Genomic DNA, 19,557 nt, shown 5'->3' on the forward strand with positions numbered 1-19,557 from the left:
ACAACAGTGGGAAAATAAGAAGGAATACACACACACACACACACACACACACACACACACACACACACACACACACAGATGTAGATAGAGTGTTTTGAGGTCCCTGAATTCTGGAATTGTCTAGGTAGAGAGTAAAGGCACAAGTAATATTAGATGACTATTATTGGATAAGTTAAGCATGCATACTGTAATTTCTTGGGTAGCCACAGAGAATGATAAAAGTGTTTGTATGCACCTAATAATATATTATAGTTTTAAAATAAATTAAAATTTTTGACAAAAATTGGGCACTGTGGCTTATCCCTGTAATGCCATGTAATCCTAGCACTTTGAGAGAATGAGAGGGGAAGGATTATTTGAGCCCAGGAGTTCAAGACCAGCCTGGACAACAAAGTGAGAGTCATGTTTCTACACACACACACACACACACACACACACGCATGCACACAATCAGCTGGGTGCAGTGGCGTGTGCCTATACTCCCACCTACTTAGGAGGCTGAGGCAGGAGGATCCCTGAGCCCAAGAGTTTAAGGCTGCAGTGAGCTACGATTGCACTACTGCACTCTAGCTATAAAGTCTCAACAAATTTCAGACTTAAAATCATTACTGAATTGTTCTGTTCATAGGATGAGTAAGCTGGACCTCAATAACAAAAAAATAAGTGACAATCAGCATCACAAATGAAAAAGGATCTTACAAGAGGTTGTACAATATTAAAAGTATCTAGTTCTGTAATTTGGTTTGATTAAAAGAATGTGGTGGAATTGGCAATGTGGCACTTCTGAGCATCCAGAGACCTCTCTCTCCCTGCTCCTTTCTTGGAGACTTTGCCGCTGCCACTGGGAATAATAGCAACTTGGAGCTTGAGACCATGTAGAACAGAACTATGTTAGCCCAGCTGTCTCTGCTGTGGCCCCGAGTATGTGAGAAACCCGGCCTAAATCAACAAAGCTGCTTAGCTGACCTTTAACTAATTGCAGAAACACAAGTGAACCCTGGCAAGACTCGCTCAAATCAGTAGAAATACTCAGTCATCCCCTAGACTTTTGAGAAATGTGTAGTTATTTTGGGTGGTTTGTAATGTAGTAATAGCTAAATGATACAGGCAGTAAGTCAAGAAAAAACAAGGTATAAAGATTGAAAAGAAAAAAAAACTATAATTATTTGCAGATGGTAAAATAGTATATATAGAAAATCCAAGGGTATCCATAGATACATTATTGGAATTAATGAGTAAATTTAGCAAAGCCGTGGATCCAAATGCTAAAACTCAACTGCATTTCCATAAAACAGAAAATAACTAAGAAAACCTTTTACATATCAAATCATATGTGGCACATAGAAATAAAACTAACAAAATGTGTGCCAAATTTCTCATGTAAAATTATATCATTGGCCGTGTGTGGTGGCTCATGCCTGTAATTCCAGCACTTTAGAAGGGGGATTGCTTGACTTCAGCAGTTTGAGACCAGCCTGGGCAATATGGTGAAACCCCGTCTCTACTAAAAACAAACAAACAAAAAATTAGCTAGGCCTGGTGGCGTGTGCCTGTAATCCCAGTTGCTTGGGATGCTGAGGCAGGAGAATAGCTTGAACCCAGGAGGCAGAGGTTGCAGTGAGCTGAGATCATGCCACTGCACTCCGGCCTAGGTGACAGAGTGAGACTCTGTCTCAATTATAAATCATTATTTAGAGACAAAAAGGGAAAAATAACTAAAGAAATGGAAGAATATGCCATGGATTGAAAAAGTCAATACTGTAAACATGATGATTGCTTTCAAATTCACTTACAAATTCAAGATAATTCCAAAGAAATCCCAAATCCCAATAGTTTTATTATTTAGAGACAGAGTCTCATTTTGTCACGCAGGCTGGAGCGTAGTGACACAATCCAGAGTTCACTGCAGACTTGAATTCCTGGGTTCAAATGATCCTCCCACCTCAGCCTCCCAAGTAGCTAGGACTACAGGTGCATGCTACCATGCTTGGCTAATTAAAAAATTTTTTTTTGTAGAGATGGTGTCTCACTATGTTGCCCAGGGTAGTCTTCAACTCCTGGCCTGAAGGGATCCTCCTGCCTTGGCCTCCCAAAATGCCGAGATTACAGGCATGAGCTGCCATGCCTGGCCCTCCAACAGCTTTTGTTTTTCAGATGTTGACTGATTCCATAATATGGAAAGGACCCAAACTAATGAAGTTTCACTTGGAGAAGAAAACCAATGTTGGAGGACTTGTCCTGCCATATCCTGAAGCCTGTTATAAATGTACAGTAGTTAAGACAAAGAAAAACAAATATATCAAATGAACAAAATAGAGAATCTGGAAACAGACCCATGAACACTTGACTTACGTAAATGGTAGTATTTTAGAGCACTAAGAAAATAATGGCCTTTTTATTGAACGGGGCTGAGATAATTGAATAACCCTATAGAAAACATGAAAATTGACCCTTACTGCACACCATTCACAAAATCAGTTCTGGGTGGTTTGAAGAATGGTGAGTGAAAGGGCAAAACAATAATGCTTCCAGGAGATTCTAAAGTCAAATATTTCTGTGGTCTTGGGGTAGGAAAAGTTTTTTTTTTTTTTTTTTTTTTTTTTTGGGACAGGGTCTCACTCTGTCATCCAGGCTGGAGTGCAGTGGTGCAATTACAGTTCACTGCAGCCTTGACCTCCTGGGCTCAAGCAGCCCTCCCACTGCAGCCTGCGGCCTCCCGAGTAGCTGGGAGTACAGGTGCACGCCACCTTATCCAGCTAATTTTTGTAGTTTTGGTGGAAACTGGGTTTTGCTATGTTGCCCAGTCTGGTCTGCAACGCCTGAGCTCAAGCGATCTGCCCACCTTGTCCCCTTGAAGTGCTGGGATTATAGGCGTGAGCCACCAGATTTCTTAACAAGCCATAAAAAAACTACTAATAGAAAAGGAAAAGCTGGCAACAAAATAATCTGTACAACAAGCCCCCATGACATGAGTTACAAAACTGCTCACGTATCCCAGAACCTGAAATAAAAGTTTAAAAAAAGGAAAAGATTGATAAATTATAGCACACTAAAACCACCTTTTTCTCATCAAAGGCACTTTAACAGAATGAAAGGGTAAGCTGCCTAGTGGAGAAAATATTTGCAATGCATGTAACTAACGTGTTTCTTCACATTAAAAGAAAACAATAGTTAAATTAATTCAAAATGGGCATGTTATACAGTTATCTAAATTGGGCACAAAATACATAAAATGTGCCCAATATCATTATTAGTGAGGGATAAATAAGCTATAGTCACATTGAGATTCTGGGATTCAGCACCTCATGAGTCCCCAGATGAAAGACGAAGAACTGGTGAGAATGCGGAACAATGGGAGCTCTCTTATACCACTAATAGGTTGGTATCACTACTTTGGAAAACAGTTTGGCATTCTGTACTGAAGTAAAGATATGTACATCTTATGACTCTGCAACTTTTAGGTATATAGCCAACAGAAAATCATGCAAAAATGGACACCAAGAGATGGATACAATAATGTTCACAGCAGCAATTTCTAAAATAGCCCCAAATTGGAAACAATTCATATTTGTCCATTAAAAGTAGAATGACTCAATTATGTCATATTCATCTACTAGAATATTACATAGACATGAAAATCGGCAAACTACATTTACATTCCATGACATACATGAACCTAGCAAATATGGCATTGAATGAAACAAGACCTAAAAAAAAATGTACCATAGGATTCCATTTATATCAAGTCTTTCAAATCTAACTATAAGGCAAAACCTAACTGTAGTGTTTAGGAAAGCATGTAAGTATAAAACTAGCAAGAAAATCAAGGAAATGTTTAATCAATAAGGTCATGGGAATGTTTATCTTTGGGGAGGCACAGACAGGAGTCGTAACTGGGAGGGGCCTGGAGGGAGGCCTCTAGGTGCTAACAATGCTCTGTTCTAAATGGGAGGGTGGTTGCATGGGTGTTTACTTTCTGATAATTTATTGAGCTGAATCTTCTGATTTGTGCCCTTTTCTGGATATGTATTGTATTTGAAAAGAAAGTCTGGGCCGGGCACAGTGGCTCACATCTGTAATCCCAGCACTTTGGGAGGCTGGGGCAGGTGGATCACTTGAGGCCAGGAGTTTGAGACCAGCCTGGACAACATGGCAAAAAAACCATCTCTAGTAAAAACAGAAAAATTAACTGGGTGTAGTGGTGCATGCCTGTAATACCAGCTACTCAGATGACTGAGGCACAAGAATTGCTTGAACCTGGGAGGTAGAGGTTGGAGTGAGTCACGACTGTGCCATTGCACTGCAGCTGGAGCGACAGAGCAAGACTGTTTTTTTTTAAAAAAAAAAAAAAGAGGAAGGCACATCTGCAAATGACCAAAATGGAAGCAGCAGCAGCTCAGAATATGAACACTAAATGTCTGCAGTGGAACTTAAAAAAAAAAAATGTTCTGGCCGGGCGCGGTGGCTCAAGCCTGTAATCCCAGCACTTTGGGAGGCCGAGGCGGGTGGATCACGAGGTCAAGAGATCGAGACCATCCTGGTCAACAAGGTGAAACCCCGTCTCTACTAAAAATACAAAAAATTAGCTGGGCATGGTTGTGCGTGCCTGTAATCCCAGCTACTCAGGAGGCTGAGGAAGGAGAATTGCCTGAACCCAGGAGGCGGAGGTTGCGGTGAGCCGAGATCGCGCCATTGCACTCCAGCCTAGGTAACAAGAGCAAAACTCCGTCTCGGAAGAGGAAAAAAAAAAAAAAAGTTCTACTCCCAGAATCATTTCAAACAGAAATGATTTGTGTTTTGACAAAACAGTTTTGTGTTTTGACATTATTGTTCAGTCTGCCAGTTTTCTTATTTATTTATATGTATTTACTTACTACTTTTTGAGATGGAATCCCACTCTGTTGCCCAGGCTGGAGTGCAGTGGCATGATCTTGGCTTACTGAAACCTCTGCCTCCCAGGTTCAAGTGATTCTCCTGCCTCAGCCTCCTGAGTAGCTGGGACAGGCATGTGCCACCGCGCCCAGCTAATTTTTGTATTTTTGATAGAGATGGGGTTTTGTCATGGTTGCCAGGCTGGTCTCAATTTCCTGACCTCAAGTGATCCACCCATCTCAGCCTCCCAAGGTGCTGGGATTACAGGCATGAACTACCATGCCCAGCTATGAGTCTGCTGGTTTTCCTAATTTCAGGTATCCTCACAGAAATACTGTTGAATGTTGATGGTACAAAACAATAAATGTTTAATTATATGACTCAGTCTAAAAGGTAGTCAACCATTTAAACATAAAATAATAAGTCCTGGTGATGTGAGAAGGAGAGAGGGAATTGAAGTAAATCTGTTTTTTCATAAGGGGGAGATTAAATATTGTTTAAAATGATGAACCAAGAAGGTAGAAGCAAATTATTCAGAGGCACAGCAGCAATCATTAGAAGAATTATAAATAGTGTTAAACAATGATTGCTTCCGGGAGACGGGGACATAGAAAGACTGCTTCCACTATAAACCTCTGGACCATTTGATTTTTGTAATGTGCATATTACTTTGATAAATGTAGTAAGCTACAAGATTCCAGGTTGCACCATTCTCATCTACTTGGTTTAAAAATTGGTTTTTGAGTTTGTGGCACTGTGACTAGCACAAGAATGATGTCTGTAGTCTGTCTTCTCTATGCTGTGACTAAAAGTGAATGTCGTTTCTCAAGTACTCTTAGGAGGACAGCTGTGTTCATGACGTAACTGTGCAGAGCTTCTGGATTATGATTCTACAATTACTTCTGTTTTCTTTTTCACTTTATTTATAGATGTATTTAAATTAGAAACAAGCCAGGTTTAGAATTACATTGTACATGGACAAGCAGGGAGTTAATGAACATTTCCATTCAATAATTTGAAAAGCAACTCTTATTATCAAACCAAAAGTAGACAATCAATGATAAAAGTGAAACTTCCAAAAGCACTCATATATTAATAGTGACATGAAAAATTTATATATTCTATGCATTCTTTTTTAAACAATAAAATAAAACTTATCTGCATTTCTTCAGCTCTGCTTACTTATAAACATTACCTTTTGAGCGAAGTTCAGCTATTGAAATATTGGCTATATTTATTTTTTTGACTTCTAAAATTATAATTTCTGAGATCCTTAAATGCCTCATTTCATTATTTATCTTCATAAGATGCCTATTAATACACTCCATTTCAAAGCTCTGATAAGATTTTCTTCAAGGTAATTTTTCTCAAAATTTAGGTATTTTCTTGCATACTATCTACCGCATATTTTAGTGTAAGAAAAATATTCAGAACATCTGTTCTAGAGAAAGGGTCTTACAGAGCTGCTTTGTTTTTGTTTGCATCACACAGCAATTTGTCATGTTGTTTTACATAAAGCAGGTGCTCAAAACAGTTTGTCATATTGATTCATATTGAATATTATAATATCTATCATTACAATACTTAGCTCAAACTTGAGTGAAAAAGCCGAGTTTATAGTGTACAAAAAGTGATTAGTCATATGTAACATACAATTGAAAGTCACATTACTGTCAGAGACGCTTGGGTAACTTAGTTAAGTCTCTCCACCTGTTCTTCATTCACTAGATGGTCCCCTCTGTCAAGCACTGTGCTAGGTGTGGTGTACACAAAGGTGAACAAGATCGGGTCCTTCCACTGCAGTCACTAATAGCCTCGTGGAGTTGTTTGACCAGTGAATGGAGAGTTACAACATAAAGTGACCTGGACTTTCCCTCTCTCTCCTTTCTTTTCACTATTAAAGTAGTGTGGGTGTCTTGGCAAGGTGAAATAAAGAGGCAAGGGCTTTCTCAGCATAATAATTAGCAAGAGAGGGGTTATTTGCCTTGTAGAAAGAATCTGAAAGATTTAGGTGCCTCTGCCTAAACACAGGCAATTATCCTGTCCTAGGAGCTCTTGGGGCTGATCTTCCAGGATTGGGCACTCAGCAGTGGAGCCCTGACCCTGGGGGAGGCGGGAGTGATAGAAAAGCCCAGCAAGGGTGAGAGGGTGGAGAAGAGCGCAGGAAAGGGACTCCTGGATCTCTACAGGAACAGCTTCTGAGTGGATTGAAAAGTAACTTGATAGGAAAAATCAAGAAATATTACCAGGGTCCATGATGAGACTGTGGTGAGACTGTGATCTTCCTAGACAGTGGGGGCATCAGTGACTGTTTATACCATTGTAGAGATGTTCTCAGTGTCCCACAGAGACCCACGGGATGGGAAAGGAAGGGAGCACCCAGCTCAGGCTGCACAACAGATGTGGGAGAGTGGTAGAGATAGGATAAGACGTTTCGGAATCTGCAAGTTGTTCAGTAAGGCTCAGGCATGCATTGCATGTCTAAAGAAGCTGACCCCATGTCAGTGCTTTCTTATGCAATGACAGTCAATTATCACGAGTGTTTCTGCTTTGGACAGATTTGGGGCTAGGAAGTACAATTCAATGTTGAGCAAAAGAATCTCCTTTTGAGGATGAAGAGAAAAAGGAAGGGCGGGCTGAGTTGTTCTCCTCAGGGATACAGTCCACTGGTGACAGAGATTTGTAATATTCATCTTCCCCATCAAGTACTTTGATTTGGCTGCAACAACAACAACAAAAAGGATTTTCAACAAAAGAGAAAACAAATGTCACAATCATCACTGGAGCAGCTAAAGTTGTGTGAGTAGCTGAAACAGGGTTGAGTCGCAACACTGGAGGGGAAGGACAGCTTAGGAAGCTCAGGGTTTCCCAGTACAGAGGTACCGGGGTCTGATCCACGAAGCCCTTCACCTTTGGGTCATGTGCTGGTAATGGGTCCAGTTTTGTGGTGTCTGGAAGTTGTGGTCATATTGCAACTTGATTTGTGGGATTGAACTCTCAGTCTCCAACTGGTTTCCTCTAGATGAGAAAGTTTTCCTCCTGACCGCCCCCAGTTCTCTAACTGGTACCAATTATTTACTTCATTGCTATTCTCAACTGAGATGCTAACAACCAAGTGAAAGACAAACTCCTTACTATCCTCTGTCTAATCAGTGGGGCACATTTCTCTTTGTACATGTTTTAAGGCCCGGGGTAGGATAATGCGGAGGAAGTGGCCTATTTGTACTTCATAGAGTGCTCTTATTTGTGGAAGGAGAGTTTTATATAACCCACTATATGTCTCTAATTATGAAGAAAATACAATTACCTGGAATACTTGTAAAAAATAACATTTGCCCTTAGGTGACAATTTCAACCTTTTTGGACAGAATAGATTTTCGTATACTTGATACTGTGAAAAGTAGTTTCGAGTGTCAATAAGAGTGGCAATATCTGGAATGCATATTTTTAGAAGCCTCTCTGGAAAGTTTTGCATTTTCTGTAATATCACAAAGGACCCCTTCTGTTTACAGTTGCTTAGAACTAAGAAGACAGATATTTACCCAAGTTTTCTTGGCTTCCTCTTGCTCCCTTGATATTCTAGAGTTCCCTGTGGAGAGGGCCAAGAACACACAGTCAAAGCAAAGCAGCAAGTCGTTAATTTTTAATTCAAAGTGATTTTGTGTTGAATGCAAGCAGATGCTGATAATATCAGAAGTCACAGCATAATTTTTTTGATCAAAGGGCTCAAGTGAGCCTGATGAAGCATGCATCTTGCTCGTCTTTGATAAACCGCATCAATTATTCACCGTGAAGGCAGACATCCTGACATGAAAGCAACAGATAAAGAGCCTAAGCACATGTTCAAGACGAGAGCATGGGAGTGGGGGTGGGGCTGCAGGGGTGGGAACAGGTAGTAATAACAGAATTATTAACTGGAAACAAAGCCAGTGAAACCTCTTTATGGCCACTTTGAACTCACATTTAACTGGTTATAGTACATGGTGTCCTCAGGGCTGCTCAACATTTTGGGCTGCTGATAGCGTCGGCGAGGTGTTCGTTGCTTCTGTGCGAGACCATTTTCTGAACCTGAAAAAGGGTAGCAAAACTTTGCTGTAAACTGTCTCAGGTGTTGAGAAAATTAAGGGAAAAAAGGCTCTTCACGTATGCACTTAGTAGAAACTGTGTCCTATTTCAATGGGCACATTAAAAGCTTTGCTAATATTAGGAGAAATCGCATCCTAAAATGTATGCACCGATTGCTAAGTGTAAACCAGGGCCACTGTCTGTAATTGTGCATTCAGCTTTCTGATGTGAATCAGCGGTCCGGACTGACAGAAAGCAAGTTGGTGTTTCCACACTGGTGAAGTATAAGTTGGCGGTCAGCGTTTATAGAGTGGGGTGCCCTTAGCGTGATGACTAAGTTAGGACGACCAAAGCAATCTGGGATTGTTTGCAGCACATCCTGCAGTGAGAGTTCAAAAGCATCTGGAGCACACATACTCTTGGGGAGATGAGAAACAAACCTTTTGGTGGGATACATTTTTGGGGTAGGGGAAATGGCTTGATCTAAAATGTACTGAAATGCTTTGAACAATACCACTGATCCATGCAGTCTCTGGAGGTGGTGTAAAAGAGAAGGGGAAAGGATGATTGCACCATTACATGAAGCAGTGTCTCCCTGTTAGTCCTGATTTCAGAACCCTGGACCAAGAGTACACTAGAGATTAAGAAACCATGAGTCAGAAGAAGTCATCATTCATTTCCCTTCCAAGCAAATGATTCTATGGATCTACTGTCCTTTGGCTCTATATCTGAATCAGGATTCAGCAGGTCTGATTTTTTGGCAACACACACACACCTGTCATAGAATGCTGTCCATGAATGTTGTTGTCTAGAGAAAAGCTATCAATATCCTGGAGGACAGAGTGTTTATCATAAACTCTGGAGGAATTTTTTAGAGTGACTTAGCAAGATAGCAAGATATCTGTTCCCTAAGTATAAAGTTCTGTATCTTGATTTTTCTTGAATTGGGACATACCTATATTTGGACAAGACTATCAGAACCCAGCCTGGCCAACATGGTGAAACCCAGTCTCCACTAAAAATACAAGAATTAGCTGGGCATGGTGGTGTGTGCCTGTAGTCCCAGCTTCTCAGGAGGCTGAAGCAGGAGAATCGCTTGAACTCCAGAGACAGAGTTTGCAGTGAGCCAAGATCACACCACTGTTCTCCAGCCTGGGTGACAGAGCGAGACTCAGTCTTTTTTTTTTTTTTTTTTTTTTTTTTTTTGAGACAATCAGAACCATCCATTCTAAATACCTATTTTTTTTTGAAGAAGGGAAACTAAGGCCCATGAAATTGAATGACTTACCTTAGATCAAGTGGCAGGGTGGATACCAACCCTAGAGTTCTTTCTTCTTGTTCCAATAGGTGTTTTTTTTTTGTTTTTTTGTTTTTTTAACACTATAGCCTATTGTCCTTTTTTATTTGTTGAGACAGTCTTGCTGTTGCCCAGGCTGGAGTGCAGTGGTGCCATCTCTGCTCACTGCAACTTCTGCCTCCTAGGTTCAAGCTATTCCTCTCCATCAGCCTCCCAGGTTCAAGCTGTTCTCCTGCCTCAGCCTCCCAAGTAGCTGGGATTACAGGTGTGCATCATCACGCTCAGCAAACTTAAGTTTTTGGTAGAGATGGGGTTTTACCATGTTCACCAGGCTGGTCTCAAACTCCTGACCTCAAGTGATCTACCCACCTTGGCCTCCCAAAGTGCTGGGATTACAGGTGTGAGCCACCATGCCCGGCCTCAATGAAAAAATATTAATTAGCATAGCAAAATTGATGTTGCTTGCAAAGGGTTCCAACAGCCTTAAAAGACATCCTCATCCACCTTTTCATGAACACTGTGCAGAGCACAGGACTCTAGCCTGTTGTGCTGGTAAGGTCCTGTGAACACAAAGAATACAGCAGTTCTTTCTGACGGCTCCAGCATAACTCCTCCCCGTTTGCTTTGTGAAGTCCATACTCTGCAATATGGTAGACTGTGAAGCTGTGAGGCCCTTGTGTGTCATCTCCTTTCTGATTTGTAGATGAATGAACAGAAGTGTCCAGAAGTCAGGCTGCTGGCATGAAGCATGGTCTGGAGGTCTGACATCCACTCTCTCTTAGACTTTCTAAGACGGCAGGAATTCCATCCTGCTCAAAAGACTGATCTTAAGAAGTTTTTGGGTTCAGCTAGAGTTCAGCCTAGTTAGGCTGGACTTCGTATTTACACAGTGTTTACATTTTATCAGACATTTTTATTTATATTGTCTCAACTGATAATGCTTAATAGACGGTATGATTTTCAACTTTTGTTCTTGAGGAACTTGCTGTTTCATCAGCTTTTATTCTTTTCCTGATTCTTATAAGGGATCAAGTTATTGGATAGAATGTTTTAAATTTTAATATTTCTCCCATTACTTCAAAACAACTGTTGGTGTCTAATCTAATGGTATCTACACTCTCCTAGAATCTGGTATAAGCTGGTTATCTGATGTAACATCAAATTTTAATTTTAGTTATTTTAGGTTAATTTCTCCGTATGTCACAATGTTCTGCAAAGAATGCTGCAACTTCCAGGTGCTTTGCCATTAGAACAAATCTGAGTGTCACTGATACCATGATCCATTGTAAGCAACCAAATAAATAATTGGGAAATAAATCATTATTTAATAAATGCTTTTGGAATAATTTAATAGCAATATGCAAAAATATGACTTAAATACAGACATTGTAACATCCTATATACAGGGTACTTTGCAGAATTTTGTGGAAAATACAGAGAGAAATAAGAAAGTCCCTGTTTTCAATCTAGTAGAGGACACTGTCTTAAGACATTAAGTAACTTATTTAAGGCTGTTTAAGCTAGTGCTGTTGGGGTCAAATCGTTTAGTTTTTAAAATTCTATATCCTCTACTTTTCTCAATATATTTCTTGATTCTCACAGGCCACGATAAATTGTAGATGAGTTACATGGTTGAGCATTTTAAACATTCTCCAAAAAACTTTAGAGAGAAATGAAATAGACTATCTCGGCTGTGTAAGAAGAGGTTAGTGACATGCATGGGTTTAATTATATAAAGTAAAACATTCCATATGATGGACAGTAACAAAACTAAGATGAAAGGAAGTGCAACAGAAAGATAAAAACAATTAAAAGATATGTACCCATCAAAGTTACATCCATAATGTAGAAAGGCTGAGGCAAGAGACAGAGAAATACAGTTAGAAAAAAAGGTACTGAAAAATGTTGAACTATTCTGACAAACAGCTTCAATTTAGCAATTCCTACTGCTTTTCTATTAATTAGCATACACCTAAAGGTCAGAAGACAATGTGTGAGAGGCCCAGAGAAACAGGAGAATCCACAGGTTCCCCACCTCCTAAAGTGTAACTTGGCAATAAATAAATAGAGCTGGCAGGGCTCCCAGTAGTTTGGGGGGCCAAGGTGGGTGAATTGCTTGAGCTCAGGAGTTCGAGACCAGCCCAGGCAACATGGCAAAGCCCCATCTCTACAAAAAAATACAAAAAATTAGCTGGGCATGTTGGCATGCACCTATCTTCTGATCTACTCTGGAGACCGAGACAGGAGGATCCCCTGAGTTCAGTAGGCAGAGACTGCAGTGAGCCAAGATCACACCTCTGTACTCCAGCCTGGGTAATAGAGTGAGACATTGTCTCCAAAAAACAACAAAAGAAAACAGAAAAAAAAAAAAAAAACCCAGAACTAAGCAAATTGTTCAAAGGAACACATTGCAATGAAGTAAACCAAAAGAAAAAAACCTGATTTGTATAAAGACAGACATAATAATGCTTTTTATAGCACAAGAAAGCTAGAAACATGATACATACTCAGATATAAAAATTGTTTCATATTGAGTCACTTGACAAAGCAGTAATAAATGTGTATGATGCTGACAGAAGAAAATTCAAAACTTGGAAAAAGAAGTAAAATACAAAATAACATACAGCACATTGTGCATGTACATGCATTGAGAAGTTTATCATGATCTTTCTCTTGAAAATTTAAATATTAAAAAATCAGTGAGGCACATAGTGTCAAAACTTTTAGTTCTTTCCATAGATGAGGAAATTATCAACAAAAGAGGCTAAATTTGTAAGTGGCAGAGTGAAAACTTGAACTTGGTCTTCTGGCTTTTGGGCCAGCCACTTTGCATTAAGATATAAAACCATATGGTTATCAGATAGTTACCTAGTTAATTTGATTAGTTTATGTAGAGAAACTGGGCAACTCAAATTTGAACATTCACTTTTTTTTTTTTTTTGAAATGGAGTCTTGCTCTGTCACCCAGCCTGGAGTGCAGTGGCTTGATCTCGACTCACTGCAACCTCCACCACTTGGGTTCAAGCGATTCTTCTGCCTCAGCCTCCTGAGTAGCTAGGATTACAGGTGCCCACCATTGTGCCCAGCTAATTTTTTTGTATTTTTAGTAGAGATGGGATTTTATCATGTTGGCCAGGCTGGTCTTAAACCGCTGACCTCAAGCAATCCACCCACCTTGGCCTCCCAAAGTGCTGGGATTACCAGGTGTGAGCCATCATGCCTGGCCTGAATATTTATATTAGAATGTCAGTTTTTACTTTGAGAATCATAATGCTCATATTCTGAAAGTGGCCTATTTCTACCTTACATAGATGCCTGTGAGCCAAACCAAACTCTCCACTTTGTCATACATTGGTGACTACCTCCTTACTGTGCATTAAAGGGTATATTACATTATGAATACCAGTTTGCATTTAACATAGGTCTCTTTCCTTTTCAAGAATCTTTGTATCTGCCCCCAAACCCCCACCCTGTACCTTCTGATTTCGTATCTGAGACCTTGGACACATCTTCTGAATTGTTATAGAATTTCATAATAAACTGGAGCTAAATCTGTCAGAAAATGGAAGAAATCTGGATAGCATTTCAGGAGCACTGGCAAATGCATATTCCTTAATTCCTAATCCCAAACTATCACACTGTGGCTGCACACGTGCCCAAGCCCTTGGTGAGACAGAAATAGCTGAATTCAGTCAATCCGTCACATAACTTTTAAATAATTGGTTTGTAAATTTAATTTTTCTTTTCCTTTATTTAACATGCAGGTATATCCAAGCTAGAGTTGCCAGATAAAATGCAGGACACAGTTAGATTTGAATTTCAGATCAACGACCAATAATTTTTTATTACACTCATGAAGTATTCAAGACTTATTTATATTAAAAAATGATTGGTTATTTATCTGAGATTCACATCTAGCTGAGTGTACTGCATTTTTATTTGTTCAATCTGGCAGTCCTAATTCATGCACAGGTTTAAGTCACAAATGAGGCATGTCTTCTTCCAAGTTTCAGAGATGAAGAAGAAAATGTCTTCTACTCCATTTGACTTCCTGAGTTGCAGCTATTTTAGCTGCAAATGCCCCCTCCTACCCTGTCCTCTAAAACTTAATGTTTCAATTTTCATCATCTGCTGCGTTCTGGTAAATTTCCTAGCAAGATGGAAGGAAGGAAAGGACAACTGTAAGGAAGGGCAGGATGGGGCCTGCAGCCCATGTATCCCCCAGCTTGGTGGGACAGAATGGGTTCTTGGCTCCTGAGGAATGGGCAGGCAATGCACAGGGATCCTGGGAAGACAGAAAGAGAATATCCTGAGAGAGCTATAGTCCCTGGCACCCTCCTGTGGGCCCTCATCAGGCATGGATACTTTCTGAGCAGCGTGATTGCTGATCTGCTTGCCATTTTGTGGATGAGGCATTCTCAGGTTCACTGGCCAAATGAAACATCCCCTTGAAGCAAACAGAGTGTTCAGTGTTCTAGATTTACAGATGGCAAATCCTATATGACGTTATAAGCTATACCCCTGGGGCATTTAAATAGGATTAGAGTTGTGCAATTAATTTACAGAGCTCTGCCAACTCTGTGCATAAAGGGAGGTGTGTCACTCCTCTGACCAAGGTTCTCGGGGCATTCAGAGGTGACAGTAACCCAGATGTCAGCTAGACAATCTTTCTCCTCAGTGAGGGTTGACCATGAGCACGGTACTCCATGGATACTCCCATGAAATAGCTTCTGAAGACAGAACCTGTCCCCTTACCATTTCATTTTTATATAGCAACCCTTGTTTTGCAAAGTACTTTTTATTCACTTCATCTCATTTTGGGAAGGACAAATAACCCTAAAGAGATAACAGAGGCATAGTGAGATTAAGAGATTACACAGTTAAAGGCAAAGCCCAAATGAGAATTCAGGTTTTTCAATGTCCAACTGAGAGTATTTTTATTTTTTTTACATAATACCAGTTCAACTTTTAAAATACTGGACATTGAATTTTTTTTTAAATCTCTTTAGGTGGTTCTAATGTGTAGTCAGGGTTAAGAACCACTGTACTTGACCATATTTAATCTTTCCTTCCCAATAAGAACCATATCTCCAGAAAGTCTACCAATAATCTACATCACCTTAAAAATGAAGAAATGTGGCTGGGCGTCGTGGCTCATGCCTGTAATCTCAGCACTTTGGGAGGCCGAGGTGGGTAAATCAAGAGGTCAGGAGTTCAAGACCAGCCTGACCAATATGGTGAAACCCAATCTCTACTAAAAATACAAAAATTAGCCAGCCTTGGTGGCAAGTGCCTGTAGTTCGAACTACTTGGGAAGAGGCTGAGGCAGGAGAATCACTTGAACCTCAGAGGTGGAGGTTGCAGTGAGCCAAGATTGTGCCACTGCACTCTAGCGTGGGCAACAGCAAAAAAAAAAAAAAAAAAAAAAAAAAAAAAAAGTATTGTAATCCATTTGTCTCTAATATGCCTTGAGACATGGACTATTTTAGGGATGCTCAGAGCCTAACAGATCCTCAGGTTATTGGAGATGGGGAATTATGCTCTGGCAGCTCAGATTTCCAAATTTAGTCATGTCATGAAGGAGAATTCTCTGTGGTCTGGCTCCTTGCTTTTATATCTGAGAGGTCTGAGGCCCAAGCAGCTTAGGCCCCTAAAGTATAACTCAAGATTCTTGATTCAAAATCCCAGGGCCTAGACCATGGCCTCTATTATGATGCTTGTATTTTTGCTGAGACATTTTCTTAAGTTTTCACTTCACCAAGTCTAACTTCAGGAGAAACTAAGGAATCTTTTGTAAAGCACAGACACACACAACCAGAAAGAGAGATTTTCTCCTGGGGTGCATGTAATTCAGATCCTGCTTTTTAAGATGAAAGGAAAGCTACAAATTTTCCCACTTGCCATGTTATGTCATAAACAATCTTCTTCAAAATTGCAAAACTGCTACAAAGAAAACATCCCTGAGTTAAATTACTGCCTTCTGGAAGATGCTGAAGTTATAAGTTGTCTATGTGGAATTTTCTACTTACAGTGGCAATAACTTCCCCTGAAACCAATAGTTCAGGGCCCGGCACACTCTCAACAAATGATGAATGAATGAATGAATGAATACTGACTATTCACCGTTCTCTTTAAGCTCTCTTCCATCTATGTGGCCTGTTTGGTTCTCAGACCGTCAATTGGGATGTTTTTGTCAAGGTTTCCAATTAGGAAGAGGATGTGTTCTATCCTGGGATACTTCTGGGGAATCTGTCCAGAGGTGTTTCAAAGAGGGAGATGATATTAGCCTATAAAAACAAAGTTCCTTAGTATTTTTTTATTACTGTCCTTTCAGTATCTTTCTAGGAATATGTATTTATTTTAAGTAAAAAAAATATATATTCATTCATTTAACTTGGGTCATGGCTTCCCCCCCCCCCACTTAACAATAAACTCATATTTTTCCATTCTGTTAGGCAACTTTTAAAATAGTATCTTTCCTTTAGAGTTACTTTTTAAAAAAGTAATGAGTGAACCTAATGTTTAAATAAGTTAAGCAGTAAAAAGATTGTCTTTTTCCACACCCAGTCTCATTCCCACAACAGTAGCAACTGCTGAGACAAGTTTCCAGCGATATCTGTCTTCCACAGATAATTTAAATGGCATCATTTCTAATGGTTGCGTGGTATTTCATTTTATGGATGAATCATGACATTATATAATTTCCTATTTTGGGCGTATGAATTGTTTCCAATGTTTTTCTATAATAACAGTGATTTGAGGAACATTCTCATAGTCTGATCTTTGACAAATGCTCATTATTCCTTAGGATAAATTTCCAAAAGAAGAATTATTGGCCAAAGGTATGCATATTTCTAAAACTTATGATTTGTTTCTTTTTCGATTGCCATCCCAAAAGTGTGCAGCAAAATGCACTGCTGCCACCTGCACCGAGATCCCCCACATAAGCGGGCCTTCACTAGCATGAGACAGTTCTTGAAGAAAAAGTCTGACAATTTAAGAGGTGCAAAGATGATACCTCATTTATGTTTCTATTTGCATGTCATTGATTATTTGAAAAGGGTGAATGTTCCTTTTGAAACATTATTTGAAAAGAGTGAATGTTCCTACCCTCCCAGTTTGTTAGCCATTTGTGATTCAGAATTCTTCAGTTGGAAACAGCAGCAAAGCTCACAGGTCCTGGGTGGATGAAAAACGGACGGAACAGGTTGTTGCCAGTCTGCTGGAGTAGGAGGTAGATGAGCAGTCCCCTTGGCTAACAGGTGTGGGTGTGCCTATTTTCAAAATTAGCATGTTGTAGGGGAATATTTCTCAAACTTCTGTCATATATCTACCTCTTAGGCATGTTTTACTATATTCACCTGTACTATTTATTTTTTTTATTTATTTTTTTGAGACGGAGTTTTGCTCTTGTTATCCAGGCTGGAGTGCAATGGCACGATCTCGGCTCACCGCAACCTCCGCTTCCTGGGTTCAGGCAATTTTCCTGCCTCAGCCTCCTGAGTAGCTGGGATTACAGGCACACGCCACCATGCCCAGCTAATTTTTTTGTATTTTTAGTAGAGACGGGGTTTCACCATGTTGACCAGGATGATCTCGATCTCTTGACCTCGTGATCCACCCGCCTCAGCCTCCCAAAGTGCTGGGATTACAGGCTTGAGCCACCGCGCCCGGCAACCTGTACTATTTTTTAAATTCAACCGATTATTTTTCCTTAAATACATTTATTTAAAACTGGATCTTTATTCACCACTGTAAATGGAAAACCAGTGTCATTTGCCATAAATAGAAGTGAACGATATAGTAAATACAATGCAAATGAAACAGTGTTATCACCCTTATGCTACGTTCCATTTCCTATAGAAGGTTCTGGGTTTCTTAAAAGGTTTGTTAAAAAGAGAGATGAGTAAATGTGAGAGGAATTTAAGACATACTAGCACAACTAAGGCTTTCTCCTTAAAGTAATCTGAAGGATTGTAATTGAGAATGGAGAAAAGAGTAATTATGTTATTTAATGTCACATCCACACGGCATCAAATATCAACTTGGTGACCACCAGTGGCCCTTGTCCCACACTTTGAGAAACATGTGTTAGGGTGGAAATCTGAGGCCAGAAAAACTGGAGTATGACAACCTCCTCAGCACTACTAAGAGGCCTAAACTTGGGAGTGATGACCCCTTCCTTGTAGGGTTGTAGTGAGAATGACAGATAATATATGAAAAAATAAAACATGGTGCCAGAGGCATTAGCACGTGCTGCGAAGGGGCTGTTGTATTTCTTGTTGTACTGGAGTGGTTCTCCTCCCTGGATGCATATTAGAATAATCTGAAAGGCTTTTTAAAAATACAGATGCCATGACCTCACCCCTGGAGATCCTAATTGGTCAGGGGTAGGGCTCTGGTGTCTTTACTGTTTAAAACAAACTTCCTCCTCTTTCCCAATGATTTTAATTTGTAGATAGGGCTGGAAAAACCATGGATTTTTAAGCCTTTCCTAAGAGGTTAGATCAATTTTGCAGAGTAGCTATCTGCCATTTTGAAAAGCTGGTATAGGCTCAGGGAAGTTTTAACTGGACGAAAGGACTTCCGGATGGGGGAAGCTCTAGGCACCATCAGGCATTTGCTTTGTGCTAGAAGTTGCATCAAATGGCTTGAGCCCAAAGCAGACATGAGGGCTCCTTATTTCCCTGGACACAGGGAAAATCATTTCTCTTACTCCAAGAGAACAATTTTGCTGACCATGGAAATACTCTCTCTGGTTTCCAGAGGTACAGGGCTGTTCAGTGCTCTTCTGGAGATTGTGGTATGAAGAAATGACAAAGCCAAAAACCCATTCTGACCTAGGGAGGCTCTTTTTAAAGCAAAATATAAATGTAGGGCAAAAACCCTGCGGTCTCAGGAGGGTTGGATCCAGGGAAAATATTGAAAAGGCAAACGTCTAGAATCAGTTGCACAGCTTCAGCAATGGTGTGCTGTGGGTTTGCTTTGCGTATTGCTCAGAGTATCTGCATCATGCAGCATCTTTCTATTTTTAGGAGTCTTTAAACTCCTTTATTCTGAGGCCCCACCATATTCTCATCCACCACATGCTTTCTCGTGGAGATGACTGACTTCATCTTTGACAGTGGCAGTACCTCTTTGACAATAGCAGCAGTTCCCTGACTTCAACCCAGCATGGGAGCAGGAATTAAGGCAAAAATGGCCACCCAAACTGCACCCAGTGGGAAAACAGCATTAACTCAGTTTTTAAAAAAGTGTTAACCTGAAAAATCCAAGACCTAGATCTGATGCTTAGTGGACCCACAATGCCAGGCAGCAGTCTG

The 19,557-nt window shown here is 40.2% G+C and overlaps 1 protein-coding gene across 3 annotated transcripts in view; it reads right to left on the minus strand.

The window, feature by feature from the left end:
* Positions 1 to 5,779: 5,779 nt before the first annotated feature.
* MYO3B (myosin IIIB) overlaps positions 5,780 to 19,557 on the minus strand; it is a 512,276-nt gene continuing 498,498 nt past the window's right edge. For all 3 annotated transcript variants that reach the window (XM_074399494.1, XM_074399493.1, XM_010352269.3), the window contains 3 exons: positions 8,834 to 8,940; positions 8,415 to 8,461; positions 5,780 to 7,591 (listed from right to left, as the gene is read on the minus strand). In XM_074399494.1, the coding sequence (XP_074255595.1) occupies positions 7,453 to 7,591; positions 8,415 to 8,461; positions 8,834 to 8,940 (293 nt within the window). In that variant the 3' untranslated portion in view covers positions 5,780 to 7,452. The remainder of the gene's footprint in view (positions 7,592 to 8,414; positions 8,462 to 8,833; positions 8,941 to 19,557) is intronic.

Source organism: Saimiri boliviensis, chromosome 5 (genome assembly GCF_048565385.1).
Source record: "Saimiri boliviensis isolate mSaiBol1 chromosome 5, mSaiBol1.pri, whole genome shotgun sequence".
NCBI lineage: Eukaryota > Metazoa > Chordata > Mammalia > Primates > Cebidae > Saimiri > Saimiri boliviensis.